This window comes from Xenopus laevis, chromosome 8L, assembly GCF_017654675.1.
Source record: "Xenopus laevis strain J_2021 chromosome 8L, Xenopus_laevis_v10.1, whole genome shotgun sequence".
Taxonomy (NCBI): Eukaryota; Metazoa; Chordata; class Amphibia; order Anura; family Pipidae; genus Xenopus; species Xenopus laevis.
In genome coordinates this window covers 125,191,000-125,212,755 of record NC_054385.1, presented here as the reverse complement: position 1 = coordinate 125,212,755, position 21,756 = coordinate 125,191,000, and the positions used below count along the sequence as shown (strand labels likewise).

The 21,756-nt window shown below is 38.1% G+C and overlaps 1 protein-coding gene across 4 annotated transcripts; it reads left to right on the top strand.

Moving 5' to 3' along the window:
* Positions 1-1,042: 1,042 nt before the first annotated feature.
* On the top strand, positions 1,043-20,281 carry LOC108699124 (major histocompatibility complex class I-related gene protein). Of its 4 annotated transcripts, none has more exons than XM_041573569.1 (7): positions 1,174-1,239; positions 6,997-7,289; positions 10,842-11,123; positions 11,283-11,567; positions 14,270-14,542; positions 14,932-15,042; positions 18,878-20,281. In XM_041573569.1, exons 2-7 carry the CDS (start codon positions 7,220-7,222, stop codon positions 18,904-18,906), a joined length of 1,050 nt encoding a protein of 349 aa, XP_041429503.1. In that variant the 5' UTR covers positions 1,174-1,239; positions 6,997-7,219; the 3' UTR covers positions 18,907-20,281. The 4 variants fall into 4 exon arrangements, with proteins under 4 accessions (XP_041429502.1, XP_041429503.1, XP_041429504.1 ...); XM_041573570.1 differs by having other exon boundaries at positions 1,177-1,239; positions 6,997-7,213; XM_041573568.1 differs by lacking the exon at positions 6,997-7,289 and having other exon boundaries at positions 1,043-1,239.
* The last annotated feature ends 1,475 nt before the right edge of the window (positions 20,282-21,756 follow it).

Below are 21,756 nucleotides of genomic sequence, written 5' to 3'. Positions count from 1 at the left end.
TGAATGACATATTAAAGAATCTTACCAAACTGGAATATATATATTTACATAAATATTGTCCTTTTACATCTCTTGCCTTGAACCACCATTTCGTGACTCTATCTGTGCTGCCTCAGAGATCACCTGACCAGAAATACTACAACACTAAGGGGCCGATTCATCAAGGGTCGAATATCGAGGGTTAATTAACCCTCGATATTCGACTAGGAACTAAAATCCTTCAACTTCGAATATCGAAGTCGAAGGATTTAGCGCAGATAGTACGATCGTACGATCGAAGGATTATTACTTCGATTGAACGATTAAATCCTTCTAATCGAACAATTCGAAGGATTTAAATCCAACGATTGAGGGAATATCCTTCGATCAAAAAAACTTAGGAAAGCCTATGGGGACCTTCCCCATAGGCTAACATTGACTTCGGTAGCTTTTAGCTGCCGAACTAGGGGGTCGAATTTTTTTTTAAAGAGAAAGTACTTCGACTATCGAATGGTCGAATAGTCGAACGATTTTTACTTCGAATCCTTCGATAGTCGTAGTCGAAGGTCGAAGTAGCCCATTCGATGGTCGAAGTAGCCCAAAAAAACTTCGAAAATCAAAGCTTTTTACCTTCGAATCCTTCACTCGAAGTTAATGAATCGGCCCCTTATTGTAACAGGAAGAAGTGAGGAAGCAAAAGGCAGATCTCTGTCTGTTAATTGGCTCATGTGACCTTACATGTGGTCTGTATGTGTGCACAGTGAATCTTACGATCTCAGGGGACGGCCCTTATTTTTTAAAATGGCAATTTTCTATTTATGATTACCCAATGGCACATACTACTAGAAAAGTATATTATTATGATAATGGTTCATTTACATGAAGCAGGGTTTTACATATGAGCTGTTTTACTCAGTATCTTTTAATAGAGACCTACATTGTTTGGGGGGTATAGTTTTCCTTTAAGCTGCCAGGGCACCGATGACTGATTTATCACCACTCACTTTATTAGGAGAGAGACGAAGTTCAGTAGCTGGGCCAGCGCCATCTTGGACTTGTGTCGCATCTCTGTTATCAGATCATTTGGAGGCACTCACTGAGGGTTTAGCTGCAGAATTGCATTTGTCCCTGAGTGGAGCTGGAGTAATTCTTGGAGTCTTTCCATTGTGTATAAAGATGACGTAACAATGGGTCACACTGTGCTGCTGCTGCTGCTGCTGTTGCTGTTGAGTCTGGGTGTCTGTGCCGTACATTGTGCCGGTGAGTAACAATATCTTGTGTAATTTATATCACCTGTTGTTGTGAAATAAGTGTTGTCACCTTGATCCTAAACCCTTCTGCTTGCAATTAACTTGAAACAATGTATTATTCAAACAGCATTCCAGGGCAGGTTTCCATAACTGCAATTGTCATGAGTTCTGAAATATTTAAAGAGGTTTTAACACAAAAATACATTTAATGATTAATCAGCCTTATATTGTGACATTTCTATTCTATGTGTACTGTATATTGTGAGTGGCTCCCTAAGCTCAGTAAGTGACAGCAGCACAGAGCATGTGCAGTGAATCAGCAGAAAAGAAGATGGGGAGCTACTGGGGCATCTTTGGAGACACAGATCTTTACTGCTAAAGGGCTGTGGTTGCCTTGGGCTGGTACAGAAGCACAAAGCATAATGTACAACATTTCTACCTACTTCTTTAGTTAGGGTTTAGTTCTCCTTTAAAGCATTGCTGATTACATTTTCCACAGAAATTTTAAATACCTCTGGGGGAAGTCAAAAAAGTGAAGTAAACTGAAAACAATATTATTAATCATCATCATTTATTTATATAGAACTGACACAAGTTACGCGGTTCTTTACCTTAGTTATAACAGATGGGGAATAAATGGAGAATAATAAACGAGGGTTACAGATACAATAGGATTAGAGGGGCCTACAAATTAGAGTTTACAAAGTAAAGGTTAGGGTACAATTGAGAGATTAGGATTTTAGAAACAATTGTGTGATTTATAATTTAGCAATGACTGATTAATTAAGGTACATTGAATAAGCTTCTTTAAACAGGTGGGTCTTTAAGGAGCATTTGGAAAGAAGGAGAAAGTCACCAGAATTCAACTTAAATTGGAGTTGAAAGAATATCAAAATTGCAAAATCCTTAAAGCGGGGATTCACCTTAAAGTTAGCTTTTAGTATTTTCTAGGATGACCAATTCTAAGCAACCTTTCAAATGGCCTTCGTTTTTTTTCTTTTCTATAGCATTTGAATTATTTGCCTTTTTCTTGCTGACTCCTTTCAGCTTTCAAATGGGGGTCATTGACTCCATCTAAAAACATGATCTGTGAGACTACAAATGTATTGATATTGTTACTTTTTATTACTTGTAATTCTATTCAGGCCTCTCCTATTCATATTCCAGTCTCTTATTCAAGTAAACACATGGTTGCTAGGGTGATTTGGACCCTAGCAACCAGATGGCTGAAATTGCAAACTGGAGAGCTGCTGAATACAAAGCTAAATAGCTCAAAAACCACAAATAATAATGCTAAATAATTCACGCCAACTTCAACTTGGCATTAGTGATGGGCGAATCTTTTATCGTCTTGTTTCACTGCGGAAATTAAGCCCATAGACTTAAATTGCGTCCCGAGTAAAAAAAAATTACGCACATCAAAAAAATTTGCTGCCCATAGACTTTAATGGGCATTGGCAAATTTTCGCCAGCAGAGAATTTTTGGTGAAGAGAAACAGGCCAAATTCACCCATTTGACTTGAATAAAAATAATATAAAAATAATATAAAATAATATCAATAAAATATGCATAGTAACCTTTACATTTTTACATGGGTTCCCATAATGGTGTTAAAGCATAAGTAAACCTTTAAAATAAGTAGGGATGCACCGAATCCAGGATTCGGTTCGGGATTTGGCCAGGATTCGGCCTTTTTCAGCAAGATTCGGCCGAATCCTTCTGCCCGGCTGAACCAAATTCAAATCCTAATTTGCATATGCAAATTAGGGACGAGGAGGGAAATTGCGTTTTCCCCTTCCCATCCCTAATTTGCATATGCAAATTCGGATTTTGTTCGGTATTCGGCCGAATCTTTCGCAAAGGATTCGGGGGTTCAGCTGAATCCAAAATAGTGGATTCGGTGCATGCCTAAAAATAAGTGAATGTAAAATTGATGAGAGTGTTATTCTAAACACTTTTGCAATATACATTCATTATTTTTGTTAAGGGATACATGTACTGTTAATATAAATGAATTTTGTTAGTCTGCTGCAGTCTATAGTTGATACTGTGTATGTGTGATAAGGTGGGGGGATTTTAAAGGAAAATTCATTTATAATTTGTAGTGAATAGTAGTGCTAGGGATGCTGTGGGACCATATAGCTCTTGGTTTTTCTTTTCAGGCACAATGTGTATATGCAGAACTTTTGGGTAGAGTTGGGCTACTTACTGTAGATCCATAGGTCCTACTTACAACTTCTAGTTGCTGCTGTACTAGAACAACCACCAGTCTTCCACTTTATACAGGTATGGGATCCATTGTCCAGAAACCCATTATCCAGAAAGCCGTCTCCCGTAGACTCCATTTTATCCAAATAATCCCCATTTATAAAAATGATTTCCTTTATACCTTGTACTTGATCCACAATAATTCATCGTTATTGGAAGCAAAACCAGTCGATTGGGTTTATTTCATGTTTTCGTGAAATACACTTGTTGAGTTAGGAATGACATTTTATATGGAAAAGTGAATTATTTGCAGTCATTTAGGAAAAACAACACCAAAAATCATGACAGGATCCCTTTTAACTTGTTCTACCTGATTTCTTTTTTTCATGAACTTCTCTTCTGACAGATCTACACTCTCACCAATGTTCATAGGTTTATCTTTCTTCCATGTTTGCTGCTTTGGCCCAATCTCTGATATAAAAGTTTTCGTCCCTTCTGCTTCCAAGTCTGACTTTATTGTGTCCTGACCTCTGCTCTTTCCTACTCTCTTCTTCAGGGTCTGACTGGGGGGCCCGGGGCCCATAGACTTAAATTGCGTCCCGAGTAAAAAAAAATTACGCACATCAAAAAAATTTGCTGCCCATAGACTTTAATGAGCATTGGCAAATTTTCGCCAGCAGAGAATTTTTGGTGAAGAGAAACAGGCCAAATTCACCCATTTGACTTGAATAAAAATAATAGAAAAATAATAGAAAATAATAGAAATAAAATATGCATAGTAACCTTTACATTTTTACATGGGTTCCCATAATGGTGTTAAAGCATAAGTAAACCTTAAAAATAAGTAGGGATGCACCGAATCCAGGATTCGGTTCGGGATTTGGCCAGGATTCGGCCTTTTTCAGCAGGATTCGGCCGAATCCTTCTGCCCGGCTGAACCGAATTCGAATCCTAATTTGCATATGCAAATTAGGGACGGGGAGGAAAATTGTGTTTTCCCCTTCCCATCCCTAATTTGCATATGCAAATTCGGATTTTTTTTACTCGGGATGGAATTTAAGTCTATGGGCCCCGGGCCCCCCAGTCAGACCCTGAAGAAGAGAGTAGGAAAGAGCAGAGGTCAGGACACAATAAAGTCAGACTTGGAAGCAGAAGGGACGAAAACTTTTATATCAGAGATTGGGCCAAAGCAGCAAACATGGAAGAAAGATAAACCTATGAACATTGGTGAGAGTGTAGATCTGTCAGAAGAGAAGTTCATGAAAAAAAGAAATCAGGTAGAACTACTGTCCAGGGCCCCCCACCCAGCCCCCTACAGTCACGCACAGATTGTGCACAAATGAAGGCACCGCTCGGCGTGCCTGCGTGAAGGCACCTGGTGTCAAGTGCATGCGCAGAAGGCGATGCGCAGATGGTGTCAAGTGCATAAAAAACCTTTTTCCGGAGATCTGGAGAGGGGTCTGGCCCAGTAGGGGCCCATTAAGGTTCGGGCCCACCGGGTATTTTCCCAGTGTCCCGCCGGGCCAGTCCGACACTGTTCTTCTTTCTTTTTTTGTATTCTGTTAGTGCTCTGAGAAACTGGCGACTGAGCTCTTGCCCCTTACTTCTGTCACCTCTAATCATCCCGTGCCTACTTTGCTGGCGTTGCATTGTAATGGTTTCCTTTCTGCAACTGTCACCCGAATGAGTTCTGCCTCTCCTCCGTCTTGTGATTGAGAGCAGAAATAGCGGAAGTCATGTGATCTGTGATGTGTAATGGTTTCCTGGGTAATACCGCATAATAATATTGTATACTATAAAATAATGTCTAACCGCATTGCATGGTTTAAAAAAATGCACCAAAACCCTGAATGTATCCCATTTTTTATTAAATCAAATGCGGCCTAACTCCCATCCTTGAATTCAAATTTATCAAATAATCAGCTCGAAAAAAGACGGTGCGGGAAAAGTCACGTCAAAATCGAAATTCAATCAAAATTGTACGGCTTTTTCGGATTTGATGCCCGATCTTTTATTTTCAAGCTGTTGACCGAAAATCCAGAATTTTGCAGATTATCGTAGGGGACCCAGTGCAGATCACGACCTCTTCAAATTGTAAAATTGGCATCTGCCATTGGCTTCTACACAGGCCTGGACTGGGAGTCAAAATAGGCCCTGCTATTCCAAGTCTACAGAGGCCCAAACAGCCCCCTACCAGCCCAAACAGCCCCCTTCCAGCCCAAACAGCCCCCTACCAGCCCAAACAGCCCCCTTCCAGCCCAAACAGCCCCCTTCCAGCCCACTATATGGTAACTTTCTATGGAACCATAGAGCAGCCCCTCTGGCATTTACAAGAACCCACAGATTGCCAGTCCGGGCCTGTCTACATGACCTCGACAGGTTTTAGCTGGAGAATTTTCGGATTGGATTTTTAGCAGCTTCAGTGTATAATAAATCCTGAAAAAAAAAAGTTTTTTTCTTCTAAACATGTGAGTTTTCCCCTTTAAAAACTCGAGCAGAAAAAAAGAGGCTTCCCCTTAGTGAATTGATCATTAATTCTACAAATACAAGAAGTGATGCCATTTTTAGTGCCTGCTAACATTTGCTTTTTTACCTTTTGTGAATCGGCCCCACAATCTCCTGCCCTGCCTTTATAATTCATCAGTTATCAGTGCACAAAGATTGTGACTTTTGGTGTAAAATGCATGCTTTTGCACCAATATCTGCCCTTCACTGACACATGAATTCCATGCTATTTGTGAAGACGGAGCTGAACGCAATGGATTGAGTTCTCTCAGCTGCTATCATTACTATAATTACATATGTCTATATTTAGAAAAGAAAACACAGCACATGACACTATACTAATCCTTATTCTGAAACCCTGCTTATAAATTTAAAAGGATCTCAATCAAGGTGCATTTCCTGCAATTTACATTTATTTTCAGTTTTTAGCATATATTTGCAGTTTTATACATCTAGAGGGTTATTTAACAAAGGTCGAGTGTTAGAGTTTTTTATACCTCGAATAAACTCGAAACACAAATGGGATCTTACTTAAGAAAAAACTTAAATGCCAAAACTCAAGTCTGCGAGTTCGAGTCCTGATTAATTGATTCGCAAATTAATTGATTTTTCGTCGTTAAAAAAATAAAAATAGCTCAAATTATTTTTCAGGCTGTTAACATCTTCAAATGATTTAAGGGACCTCTGCCATTGACTCAAACATGACCTCCACATAACTTAGATTTTCTGGATTCAAGCTATTGCCAGAGTTGGGGTATAATAAATCTCCAAAGATTTGCATTTTTTTTAAAAAAAAAAAAAAACACAAAAAATGTGTAAATTTCTTTAATTTGAAAATGTGGGTTTTGACCAAAATATACAACTCAAAAACTCGAATTTTAGTGGTAAACACTACTTGAACCTTAATAAATCTGCCCCTTAATATCAGACTGTTGATTCAACTTACAGTTGGAATTTCAAAGGTTACTCAGAAATCACTAAAAATAAAAAAATAACGGAAATTGCAAAAATGCTCATAGGATCAATAAGTTTCAAATTCTTTTCTTGGGTTAGATCCTCTCTAAATAATATCAACTGGAGTTCAAGTACATCCGTTTTCTGCCTGGTAACTCTGTCTACAGCTCTATCTGGTTTCTTATTGGACAGAACATTTAACCCTGCCCAGTCCAGTCCTGATAATTTACTGTGCAGAGAAGTTTGGTACTGGCATTTTGTTCCTGAGTGGAGCTGGAGTAATTCTTGGAGTCTTTCCATTGTGTATAAAGATAAGGTAACAATGGGTCACACTGTGCTGCTGCTGCTGCTGCTGCTGTTGAGTCTGGGTGTCTGTGCCGTACATTGTGCCGGTGAGTAACAATATCCTGTGTAATTTATATCGCCTGTAATACTTTTGTTGTGAAATAAGTGTTGGCACCTTGATTCTAAACCCTTCTGCTTGCAATTAACTTGAAATAATGTATTATTCAAACAACATTCTAGGGCACGTTTCCATAACTGCAATTGTCATGAGTTCTGAAATATTTAAAAAGGATGTAAATCCAAAAATACGATTTTGCCCAGTGATAAAAGTTATTTGTTGGATTTCTTTAAATTCTCCAGATCTGACTCTTTAAACAATGTACTAGAGGTCTGTTAAATCAGCCGGGCTTCTACTACTTGGTTTCAAAAGTGACAACCAGACCGGTAGGATGGAAAGGCAACAACAACAGATAATTGTTTTCAATTATGTTTTAATTATATTGGAAAGTTGCTTAAAGGGGACCCGTCACCCAAAAAAATTATTCAAAATCCTATTTTATCAAATTAGTCAAGCAAAATGAACTTTAATTACACTATATAAATTATTTGAATCTTGCTTCCTCCAGTCTGGGAATTCATAATTATAATAAGCAGGCAGGAGCCATTTTGTGGACACTGTTATTAAGACAAGTCTTGTATCATCTCAGAATCTTGTTTGTGCACCAGAATGTGGGACCTGATGTCCATCCCCATGTCCTGGCTACACAATTAAATGGTGAAGAGAACTGGGGGAATGTGGGGAGAGCAGTGACATGTAGGAAGTGCTGAATGGAAAGTGAAAGTAATTGTCTGCCCCGCCTCTATGCCACTGGCATAGAGGAGGGGCAGACAATATTTGATTGACAGCTGAGATGTTTAATGAGATTACAACAGCTATGAATGCTTTAATAAAAAATAGAAATTGGATTTCATGTTTAGTTTGAAAAGGACTTTTATTATACAGATTTTTGTGTCTGGGTGACAGGTCCACTTTAAAGGGCACCTATTGGGTAAAAATGTTATCCCCAACCAAAGGTGCGGGCTGATAGAGCCCGCATTCCGGTTGGGGATAACAGTAGTTTTTTTTTAAAAGAAAATGCCCCCCGCCAGCGCTAGGCTACTTGCACAGGGAGGGAGTTCACAGTGTGAGCAGCCATGTCCGGTCACTCGCATGCGCATAATGAAGAGCTGGCCGAATTGCTCATTATGCGCATGCACGTGACGTCATACACGCATTATGCGCATGCGAGTGACCGGACAAAGCTGCTCGCACCGGGAGCTTCCTCCCTATGCGAGTAGCCTAGCGCTGTCGGGGGGCATTTCTTAAAAAAAACAACTGTTATCTCCAACCAGAATGCGGGCTCTATCAATCCGCACCTTTGGTTGGGGATAACATTTTTACCCAATAGGTGCCCTTTAAAGATAGGGGGGTAAGATCAACAGCTACCAAGCAATATGTTGGCACTCTATAAACACATGAAAAAAAAAGAAAGAACATTTCCTTGTAGAATTTTTAAATTCTCAACTTCACTTAGTTACTGTCAGATTGTGTAGAGGTATTCAGTAATTACTAAATGTGATTTATCTTGAATAAAATAGCACTAAACCCCCACAGATTTAATTTAAAATGAATTTGATTAATTAACCATAAAGTGCATCGATTATTAAGGCGCTTAGTGCCAATGAATTCACACAAAGTGTTATAGTATATATATCAATTCTGTGCTCTCACATCAAGCAATTAATTAATTAATGAATTCAATTAAAAACAAATCTGGGTCATCACAATAACCAATTAATTATCAATCCATTTAAGGTCAATCAATTCTTAATAGAAATGTAATTAATTAAAGTGCTTGTGCCTAATAAATGTTGATAATTATAGAAGGTGAGTTCATTAACTTTAGAATTTTCAAAATAGCCAGCAATTCATGAAATGTAGATCAGAAAAGGAAAATAGAATAGAGGTGGAGCTGTCCCAAATTTTCTATCTATGCGTGTTTCGCTTACACGTGATCAAGGCAAAATGTGCCGCTACTTAAGGCTTCCGCGTGTTAAATCACTAAATTATTGCGAGAGCTGCGCATCATCAATTACGACAGCACTTTTTACTTGACCATACACAGTGATGCAGCCCCAACACCCACAGGCACGGAAATGGGAGAAAAATCCCTCCTATGCAAACACCTCTTTGTGGGATTGTGGAAAGTACAGTTTATCTATAATAACAATCAATTCAAACATTATTTATTTTGGATTTGCCTAGTTAAGCAATTGTGTTGCTAGGGTCCAAATCACCCTAGCAACCATGCATTGATTTAAATATGAGACTGGAATATGAATAGGAGAGGCCTGAACAGAAAGATGAGTAATAAAAAGTAGCAATAACAATAAATGTGTAGCCTTACAGAGCATTTGTTTTTTAGATGGGGTCAGTGACCCCCATTTGAAAGGTAGAAAGAGTCAGAAGCAGAAGGCAAATAATTCACAAACTATAAAAAGGAAAAATTAAGGTCAATTGACAGATTGCTTAGAATTAGCCATTTTATTACCTACGAAAAGTTATCTTAAAGGTGAACCACCCCTTTAGTTCCCAAGTTACTTCGCTTAGAACAAAATGGTTTTTCTGTCTCTTGTTTTTCTTTCTGTTTTCTTCAGAAACAGATATTATTGAACAGGGACTTTCATGTCACCTGCTACTCTTCATGATCTTACAGTAAATCCCAGATCAGCAATTTGGAGACTTTCCCAGCCTCGAATACCGGCTCTGTAAGTCTCCATGAACACAAGACGCGGTGTTCAAGTTGTAATATTGCCGTAGTCAGTTTTTAAACAAAATATTTGCATTTCAGATAATACTTTTCTGTATTTTGTTTTTCATGATTAAATCTATAGTTAAACTGGATATACAATGTCGGACTGGGACACCAGGGGCCCACCAAAAAACCTTAGACCAGGGGCCACTCTCAGTGCTATTATTCTTCCTCTTCTCACTCAACCTCTGTTTTCCTAGTTTCTTTTCTTTATATAATATAATCAATTATTCCATCTATTTAGTCTCTTTGTGCCCACAGAAATAGGGAATGGCCATGAATTAGTCCAAATGTTTAGCAGCATTAGGGCCCACTGAAGCCTGAGCCCACCAGGAGTTTTCCCGGTATCGCGGTGGGCCAGTCCGAAACTGTGTACATGCCCGGGTGTTTGTTGGCTTTGAAATGTGTATAAGGTGTTATTGTTGTCTATACACCTATGGGTGCCTTTGCAACACTGAAGCAAATTTTGAAGCAATTTGATTGGTGGTTGTGAGGTGATGTCATCATTATTGGTATTGTAAATTGTACCCGCTATATCCATTAGACTTGCAAGTGCCCTATCAGGTACAGCATGCGTTAGGCTTTTATTTATGTGCTAATAAATATATTTCTGTACATTCTGTGAGGCTTACGCAATTTCAAAGGTCATCTAAATTGCTTCCAAGTATAAAATGCTGTGTCTGCTTTCTAACTATGCAATTGCTTCCCTTATTAAATGTTTTTTATTCTCCATACACGTCACCTATTACCTATAATATTCCAACTATAAAGCTTAATAACACAGATCTGTGTTTCGTTGTATTACAGGTGGCCATGTTTTCCAATATCTCATAACACGAATATTATTTCCAACCCCGGGCCTGCCTATGTATTCTATAATTCTGTATCTTGATGACTTAAAGTGTGGAAAGTACAGCAGTGACACCCGCCAGGCTCAGGTTTTGATTTCACTTGATGGTTTAATTAATATCCTGCCACAGAAAGTCCTGGCTGTGCACCTGGAGATGCAGACTAAATTTGCTCAGGAATTGGAGATTACTGAAAGGGACGAAATGGAATTTATAATGGGGTTTTCAAACAAGACATACGGTGAGTACAATGAAATGCAAATCTGAGACAGTTGGGTATGTAATAATGTATAAATTATAAATATATAAATATATATATATATATACAAGTATATATATATATATATATATATATATATATATATATATATATATATATATATATGTGTTTGTATTACAGATAAAGGACAGTTCCATGTCTACCAGAGGAAATTTGTCTGTGAGCTGAATGAAGACGGTACCACTAGTGGATATGAGGAGATTGCATTAAATGGCAAAGAAATTATAGCACTGGATAAAGAGAAGGTGGTGTATGTGCCTGTAATGCAAGAGGCTCTGGTTATGATGGACCAATTGAATAAGCGCTATGATCATGCAGTGGATAATAAGATGTACATGGAGAATGAATGTATCCAACAAATTAAGCTGTATCTCTATTATTTATCAGCTGACTTGAACAGGAAAGGTGAGATCATATAATATTATTTGTCTTTGGATACCTATGATATGTTTCAATGAGCATTAAAGGACCAGTAACATCAAAAAATGAAATTGTTTTGAAGTAATAAATATTTCTGTTTATCTGTTGCTTCAGAAACACTACTATTGTTTATATAAACAAGCTGCTGTGTAGCCATGGGGGCAGCCATTCAAGCACAGGATACACAGTAGATAACAGATAAGTACTACTATAGTTTATATAAACAAGCTGCTGTGTATCCATGGGGGCAGCCATTCAAGCACAGGATACACAGTAGATAACAGATAAGTACTACTATTGTTTATATAAACAAGCTGCTGTGTAGCCATGGGGGCAGCCATTCAAGCACAGGATACACAGTAGATAACAGATAAGTACTACTATAGTTTATATAAACAAGCTGCTGTGTAGCCATGGGGGCAGCCATTCAAGCACAGGATACACAGTAGATAACAGATAAGTACTACTATAATTTATATAAACAAGCTGCTGTGTAGCCATGGGGGCAGCCATTCAAGCACAGGATACACAGTAGATAACAGATAAGTACTACTATAGTTTATACAAACAAGCTGCTGTGTAGCCATGGGGGCAGCTATTCAAGCACAGGATACACAGTAGATAACAGATAAGTACTATTATAGTTTATATAAACAAGCTGCTGTGTAGCCATGGGGGCAGCCATTCAAGCACAGGATACACAGTAGATAACAGATAAGTACTACTATAGTTTATATAAACAAGCTGCTGTGTAGCCATGGGGGCAGCCATTCAAGCACAGGATACACAGTAGATAACAGATAAGTACTACTATAGTTTATATAAATAAGCTGCTGTGTAGCCATGGGGGCAGCCATTCAAAGGTGAAAAGGCTCAGGTTTCACAGCAGATAACAGATAAACTCTGTTGAACATAATGGTGTTATCTGTTATCCACTATTTAACCTGTGCCATATAGCCTTTTTCAATTGCCATTGCTACTCAGCAGCTTCTTTATATGAACTATAGTGGTGTTTCTGAATCAAACAGATCAGTTTTACCAGTGCAGGGCAACACTAAGGGGCCGATTCACTAACTTCGAGTGAAGGATTCGAAGTTAAAAAACTTTGAATTTCGAAGTTTTTTTTGGGCTACTTCGACCATCGAATGGGCTACTTCGACCTTCGACTACAACTTCGAATCGAAGGATTCAAACTAAAAATCGTTCGACTATTCGACCATTCGATAGTTGAAGTACTGTCTCTTTAAAAAAAACTTCGACCCCCTAGTTCGCCATCTAAAAGCTAGGATATTCCTTCGATCGTTGGATTAAAATCCTTCGAATCGTTCGATTCGAAAGATTTAATCGTTCGATCGAAGGAATAATCCTTCGATCGTTCGATCGTCCTATTTCCGCTAAATCCTTCGACTTCGATATTCGAAGTCGAAGGATTTTAATTCCTGGTCGAATATCGAAGGTTAATTAACCCTCGATATTCGACCCTTAGTGAATCGCCCCTAAATTATATTCCTATTACTTTAAAACACTTTCATTTTTATGTTGTAACTGTTCCTTTAATGACTAAAAGTGATATGTCATGTGACATACAGTATTTGGGATGTACAACTCGGCCTTTGAAAAATAGAATGTGCGAACATATGAATCATATAACATCAAAAAGTGAAAGTACAACAGTCTCAAGGACTATGTTGCGCATTCAAGGTGATTCAATACAGCCATACATTTGTCAACTTAGGGCACATTTACTAAGCTTGAGTGAAGGATTCGAATGAAAAAAACTTAGAATTTCGAAGTATTTTTTTGGGTACTTCGACCATCGAATAGGCTACTAACGACCTTCGACTTCGATTTGAACGATTCGAACTAAAAATCGTTCGACTATTCGACCATTCGATAGTCGAAGTACTGTCTCTTTAAAAAAAACTTTGAATACATACTTGGGCAGTTTAAACCTACTGAGGTACAATGGTAGCCTATGGGGACCTTCCCCATCACTTTTCTAAGCTTTTTTTGATCGAAGAAAAATCCTTCGATCGATCGCTTAAAATCGTTCGAATCGTTCGATCGAAGGATTTTTATTCGATCATAGGATTTGCGCTAAAATCCTTTGAATTCGATATTCAAATTACTTCGAGGGTTGAATTCAAGGGTTTATTAAATGTGCCCCTAAATGTACTCTTAAAGGATAAGTAAATCTTTAAAATAAGTGAATGTAAAATTGATGAGGGTACTATTTTAAGATATTTTGCAATGTATATTCATTATTTATTTTGCTTTTATTCCAAGATATTAAGGGATACATGTACTGTTAATATGAATGAATTTTGTTACAACAACGCCACCTGCTGGTCAGTTTCCTACCAGTCTGACCACCAAGTAGGCAAGAAAGTTGTCAGGAGAAAGAAAGAGGCTGCTCTGATGTTCTTCTGCTTAGGAAAAATATTAGAAATCTTTCTCAAATCTTTCCAAAGCAGAAGAAGATCAGAGCAGCCTCTTTCTTTCAAATTTAACCACAGGTGAAAGTGTGGTCATCCATAATTATTATTGGTAATGGCATAGAGCAGTACAAACTATAAATACCCCACAAAGAGCCACCATGAACACTTTAATTCCATATTAGTTGAATATGGGTTTCTTGCAAAAAGCATTTCACTTCTCTCTCCCTCGCTTCTCCCCCTTCCCATCAGTTTCCCCTAAAGTGAAGGTTTCCAGCTCAGAGTCAGAGAGTGGTACCAAACTGCACTGCTGGGCGTATGGGTTCTACCCCCGAGATGTGGAAGTGAAGTGGATAAAGAATGGGAGAGATGAGATTTACTCCGAGGAATCAGCAGAGATCCTGCCAAACCCTGATGGCACCTATCAGATCAGAGTCAGTGTGGAGGTAACACCAGAGGAGGGCGCCACTTACTCCTGCCATGTGGATCACAGCAGTTTGGAGGATAGACTGGTTGTTCCCTTTGGTGAGTGTTTTGAATTGTTGATCCCAATTATAAAAATATAAAGTGTTAAGGCAGAAAGTTGAGCATAATATCACTGGAAATGTTTTCTACTAGTTAAAAAGAGTTTTACCATTTATGTAATTTATTGTTCTAATACATGAAACCATCATCTTCTAATCACTGATGCCCTAGGTTGAAGGAAACATCCCCTACAGTACTTTCAGTATTCCACCTCTCCTAAAGTTGCCAGCATGGCTTTATCAATTCTGTTGAAGAACTGTGAATAGTCCATTAAAATTCTCTCAAGATTAGCACAACCTGCAACAAACAACTCTACAAGTTTAGGGAATTTGTTTTTCCTTAAGATGAGTTTATCCTTTAAAATCATCTTCTTTCATCCTAATAAACAGAATCCAGTAATAGAAGCATGTTGTACCTCCTGATCGGTGGGACTGCTCTTCTTCTTGTCCTTGCCAGTTTTGCGCTGGGAATATTCATATATACACGGAGAAAGAGTAAAGGTATGTATTGTCCTATTCTCTTGTTTTTCTGTTGGATTTGCAAGTACAGTTAAAATGTTCCTTGTAGCCCTTACTCTAACATTATAGGCAACTTTTGCAAATACACATACTGTACATAGTGAAACAGACAAAAACTACCAAAGCCACCTCCATCTGTTTAATACATTGTTGAGTAGCTGTGTGAGTTTGTACAGGAATGGGACCTGTTATCCAGAATGCTCGGGACCTAGGTTTGTCGGATAAAGTCTGTAATTTGGATCTCCATGCATTAGAGGGCAAATTTATTAAGCTTTGAGTTGTGTGCTCCATGAAAAATTTGAGCTTTCTGAGTTATTTTTGAGTCAAAAATAGAATTTTTGGGTTAACAAAAACTCAAATGTTGAAATAGCTCAAATCCGAAAATACACCTAAAACCTGTCAAGGTCATGTAGAAGTCAATGGCAGAGGTCCCTTGAACCATTTGAAGATGTTAATAGCCTTCATGGTGTTCAAGGTTTTTTTTCAGAGGGTTTCCCTTGAAAATCACGATTCCAGTTCATTTTTGCCGAAAACTCGATCAGTTCGAGTTTTCAGGTTGTCAACCCCAAATAAATTAGAAACCATTCGAGTTGTGAGTTCATTCAAGTTCGACCTTTGCTACTAAAAAATTATTTATACATTAAATAAACCCAATTGGATTATATTGCCTCCAATAAGGCTTAATTATACCATAGTTGGGGTCAAGTACATGCTACTGTTTTATTATTATTATTATTATTATTATTATTATTATTATTATTATTAGAAAGAAAAAGGAAATATATTTTAAAATGTTGAATTATTTGATTAAAATGGAGTCTATGGGAGATGGTCTTCCTGTAATTTGGAACATTTTGGATAAAGGATCCCATACCTGTACCAACAATGGATATATCAGGCATTCCCTGGTATCTGTCCTTGAACAGAGTTTGTAGGGTGCAGAAACAGGTGTGAGGTAGTCTGAAATTCCAAGGAGTAAATTCGAGCGATAGTTTTTTTTTACCTTGAATGACCGTGGAATTCAATTGGTATCTTATTTAAGGAAAAACTCAACCGACCTGAAACTAAAATCAAGCTTTCCTCAAAAAAAACCCCCTCAAATGTCAGGAGACTATGAATTCTTCAAGTAGGTCAGCGGAACTCCATTTGCCATTGACTTCAACCTGAATTCGGCAGGTTATAGGCGGTGACCTATTGAACATGAGTTACGGTAGGGGGATGATAAATCTCACATTCGAATTAGGGGGTTATTTATCAAAGTCCGAATTGATCTCAATATTTTCTGAAAAAAACTCTGACCAAATCCACACGGGGTTATTGGTCTTATTTATTAATGTTATTTATTAATTAATTGATTAATTTAACTTGTTCATGATTTTTTCAGAACTTTCATTCGATTTTCACAATTTTTTCAGATTTTTCACCCGAAAACTCAGAATTTTGCCCAAAAACTCTAAAAATCTTAGGGGCGTTGCCAAAAACCCAGCGCACATCAAAAAATCATCGGGACTTCTCCAATTGACTTATATGCAACCTTGACAGGTCTGAGATGCCGGATTTTCAGATGCGGACTTTTCCCTTCCTCGGGGCTTAATGGATTCTGAAATTTTTTTTTTTAAAAATCCAATTTTATTAAAAAAAAATCCTGAATTTCTCGTGATTTTTTCATTCGGAGTTTAGTAAATAACCCCCTTAGAGTTGGTGGTTTTAAACCAGCTCAAAAATTTGAATTAGAATTTATCATTCAAACCTTGCATTCTTAAATAGTCAGCTTTTTACTATTATTAATAGTAATAATATTACTAAGTTTATTATTATATAATTATTATTATTATTAATTGTATTTTTGTAAAGCATCTGCATATTTCATAGAACTGCAAAATGAACTGGAAGAAAGAAAGAGAAAACAATAGCAACTATAAATTGATATAGGTCAGAAAATCGTGTCTCCAAGATGAATAAAGCGAACCTGATGCTTCAAGGCATAAAACGTATTAGTCTGTTTTTGGACATGTAGATGAAATAATTACTTTTTTAACTAGTATTCTTATGGCCTGCATGTTAGATTTATTTTGGAAAGACAGCCCAGATTTTACAATCGATGAGGTTAACGTTAGTCCAAATGGTTGAACTTGATGGACTTGTGTCTTTTTCTTTCCAGCCTCATCTTCTCTGATGTATCCGACAGTGTTATAGAATTATTATTATGGTTATCCCTCAAGTTTATTTAGTTGGTAATTCAGTGCATGACATAAAAACTTCAACTGGACAGGATTGTGTACTTTGCACTGAATGTTTTATCCAGTGCAAGGTGCAGAGTCCATCTAGATACCAGATGTATATGCATTTTAAATGAGCACTAAGGGTGCACTATTGCTCTTGAGTTTGGGGGTCTCTGTAAAAGACCCCCAAAGTGTTTAATTCTACTTAAAAACACAATGGAAAGCTGTGTCATTTTGAAAACCGGTTATTTAATTTATAGCATTACAATTATTGGCCTTTTGTGCTTGCATGAGAAACCCATTGTCTGTGATTGTCAGTGGTGTAATTAAGCAGAGCCAGCTCCCCTACAAAAAGTTCTTCAGATGGTCTGGCTCACAAAACCAAACGCATGTGCTCCTTCCTTCTCCTCTCTCTTCTCACTCGGTCGATCATTAGTTTGAGTAGTGGGCAGAGAGAGATGGAGAAGGCCAGTGTAGGACCTGTAGAGGGAGAACCAAACAGTAGACTCCTCCACCATTCAGACCCCTCCATAGTAGTGATGGGCGAATTTGCGCCGTTTCGCTTCGCCGAAAAATTTGCGAAATCGCGCCGGCGTCTCGTTTTTGACGCCGGCGCCTGTTTTTGACGCTGGTGCCCGTTTTTTCGAAAAAAAACTTTGACGCGCCGGCGTTTCGCGAATTTATTCGCTAGCGGCGAATCGCGCAAATTCGCCGTGAATTCACGCCTGGCGAATAAATTCGCCCATCACTACTCCATAGTCATAGGATTTGCCGTATGGTGACTAAGGGGCCGATTCACAAAGGGTCGAATATCGAGGGTTAATTAACCCTCGATATTCGACTGGGAATTAAAATCCTTCAACTTCGAATATCGGAGTCGAAGGATTTTAGCGCAAATAGTGCGATCAAACGATCAAAGGAATAATCCTTCGATCGAACGATAAAATCCTTAGAATCGAACGATTCGAAGGATTTTAATCCAACGATCTAAGGATTATCCTTCGACCAAAAAAACTTAGGAAAGCCTATGGGGACCTTCCCCATAGGCTAACATTGACTTCGGTAGCTTTTAGATGGCGAACTAGTGGGTCGAAGTTTTTTCTTAAAGAGACAGTACTTCGACTATCGAATGGTCGAATAGTCGAATGATTTTTAGTTCGAATAGTTCGATTCGAAGTCGTAGTCGAAGGTCGAAGTAGCCCATTTGATGGTCGAAGTAGCCCAAAAAACACTTCGAAATTCGACGTTTTTTTACTTCGAATCCTTCACTCGAAGTTAGTGAATCGGCCCCTAACAGTAATAATAAGAATTAAAGAGAGAATAAGGCTTAGTTGAAGCATTGTACAAATATGCATAGAATGTATAGTTATATATTATATAAATAACTAGCATGTAGACCTCTAATGTAACCAAAAATAATGCGTGTGTCATAAAATAAATTATTATTATTATTAGTAGTAGTAATAATAATAAAGGCAGTGATTACCTTTTAAAATGTAATTATTCCCTTCCATGGGTTTATTGGGTGACATAGAGATTCTTTGCCTTGTTTAGGGGAATTTCTTTTATGCTGAATAAATTATTTTTCCTTTTAGGATTGGAAAAAACAGGAGAAACGGCGTGAATCTTGAGCAACTGTAGAAATAAGAATTATGGTGTTAGTGTTTGAATTACCTTTTCATAAGGGTCACTTTCTACAGGATTGATTTAGCCCAGCAATCTGTTTTTGGGGAGGAATCCCACAGACATTTCAAAGAGTTCTCTGGTTGGAATCAAATCCAGGACCTCAGCACTACAAGACAACCATGTTAACCTCACTACTACGCTTATATTTTGCCATCCAACAGCATAACAAATGAAACGATACTACACACCTTCTACAGAAGATCTCCCAGTTTTTTCACCACAGGAATGGTGACCAGGGAAAGCTGCCCTGAAACTCTATCGAGGCAATAAATATAAAATTGTGCCCAGAACACACAATATTAATGTTGAGCTACAGACAGTTTTAGACTGCTAGGCAGCTTTAGCTCGACAACACTCTTTGAAGGCCTAAAGTATCAATGATCCTGTCTGCTCACTGTCTGTACCAGATCTTGACTCATTATTATCACTAATGATTGGTGAATTCCCTTGCATCTGTAATTAGATTTTGGCCAACAGGATTCTCATTGGCAGCGTTTCATATATTTATAATTACTTGAATTGTAATCAAACTAGAGGGAGGGGCAGTGGAGCAGTTTTATGGAGGGTTTGCAGCCCTTTTAAGCACTTTATTCTGTTTCCAAGGAATGTCCTGGTGTCCTCTGGAAATAACAAATGGTGAATAAATGACTTTATTGATGGCCCAAACTGGCAATCTGTCGATTTAGACAAATGCCCAATGGGCCTGTCTATTTATTGTTAAGTGGGGGAAGCCGAGAAAACAGCTTGGGGTCCCTCGGGTATCGGGTCGACCCGCACATCACTTCTACTCACCATTTTGTTGAATTGTGTATTTTTTTTTATTTCTTGCCGTTCTTATCTGTCTTCCTCATCTATTTTGGTTTTCTTCCAGAACCTTCTGTTCTGCTCCTTTTAGCCACATTTTCTTTTCCTGTTCCACGTTTAATCTCTTTCCTTTCCATTTCACCGTCCCCTTGCTTCTGCCTCTACTTTGATTTTCTCTTCCTTTTTGTATACTCCATTTTCTCTGACTATCACTATTTGCAGGTGGGAATTCTAACCTCAGGTGGCATTTCACTAGGGGTCTATGGTAACTTCAAGGGCTGGATGTCCATTGTTTATAAAGTTTGCAAAACTGTGCACCCCAGCAGCACCAGAAATGCTCCTATTTGCAACCAATTTCTCTTTGTCTCCTGGTTTCTGTTACCTGATGCCATAACTTTGGTTGTGAGGTGCACATAGGAAGCTTGCCTGGTTTCCAGCTCTCTAACTCTGAGTTAGTCAGTGACTATAAGGGGGGCCACATGGGACATAACTGTTCAGTGAGTTTGTAATTGATCCTCAGCATTCAGCTCAGATTCAAAAGCAACAGATATGTCCCATATGGCCCCGCCTCACGTCACTGATTGGTTACTGCCTGGTAACCAATCAGTGGAACCAAGAGAGCTGAAAAGCAGGAAGTAGTGTTCTGGCTATTATGTTACACATCCAGTCACTCCAGCCTTTATACATTACATTTTTGCCTAACTAACTATATTAGAAAAAAAAATGTATTTTGCACAGCCTATCTATTTACCCAGTTTTTATTTTTATACTGAAAAATTCCTTTAAGGCGGGAGATGCATATGCATGAGAATAGAATTTTTTGTTAAAGCTATAGCATGCTTTTATTGTTTCTCAAGATCATAGAGTTCAACATGAATAAAAGCTGTGGCCTTTTCCTCCAACTTCGATCAGTGTCTGTGAGTTTTATTGTGGGTTCATTTTGAGTTAGACTGGCATAAGTATCCAATGTCCTTTCTTATTTCACAATCTTTTCCCACTTGCCATTAAAGTCACTGAAAGCACTTGGATTTCAGCTTGAATGCTGTCACAATCGGCACCATAAATCCAGAACAAGTGCTAGGCTCCCGGTCACGGCTCAGCTTCTGCCTTTAGCAACCACCTTTGGCTTTGGGAGGAGCCCAAGTTGGTGGGAAGGTTTAATTTCTGGTTCGGCCAGAATAAGGAAACCACTCTCAGTAATATATAAAGCCATTGTAAATAATGAGCTCCCTAGGGAGAGTGTTAAGAAAAAACAATGGGAGACTGACTTAAAACTTAAAATAGATGACTTATTGTGGCAGAAAATTATGCTGTCCATGCATAAGGGTTCTATAGCTACAAAGACCCAAGAAACAAATTACAAACTGTTAATGGGATGGTACTATACTCCGTCGAGGCTGCATAAAATGTTCCCGCAAGCGGATAATAGATGCTGGAGATGTCATGCGAGTGAAGGGGACCCACTTCATATATGGTTCGAATGTGGAAAAATAAAAGAGTTTTGGGGAAAGATTCTGGATAATATACAAAAAATAACACCCCTTGGAAAGGTAGTAGACATTGCGGTTTTGGTCTCCTTACATCTTGATCCAATTAAAGGTGAAATTATTAAAAATCAATTGACAATTTTCATGATACAGGCAGCTAAAGTTTTAATTCCTAAAAAGTGGAAATCCCCTAATATACCGACAATTTTAGAATGGGTTAAAACGATGGAAGAGATAAAAAAAACTTGAGGAATTAACTGCATAAAAAAAGGGAAAATTAAACATTTTTGGAGAACATGGGCTCCGTGGGGAAAATTAGGGAAAAACTCAATGCTGACCCTTGATACATGATATAAGAATTAGTATATGGATGTGAAACGGAATACTGGATTTCTTTCCCCTTCCTTTATGTTGGTTTTGTAATCTGCCCTCCTGTTTTCTTTCTGTACCCTTTATAAAAACTTGCTATAAATAAAGAATTCACCAAAAAAATAAAT

Bases quoted from the DNA above. Each gene is read 5' to 3' on its own strand.
- LOC108699124 (XM_041573568.1), top strand. From the start codon at position 1,167: ATGGGTCACACTGTGCTGCTGCTGCTGCTGCTGTTGCTGTTGAGTCTG. The intron at 1,240-10,841 runs GTGAGTAACAAT...GTTGTATTACAG, and splicing joins CTGTGCCGTACATTGTGCCG to GTGGCCATGTTTTCCAATAT. The intron at 15,043-18,877 runs GTATGTATTGTC...TTTTCCTTTTAG, and splicing joins TACACGGAGAAAGAGTAAAG to GATTGGAAAAAACAGGAGAA.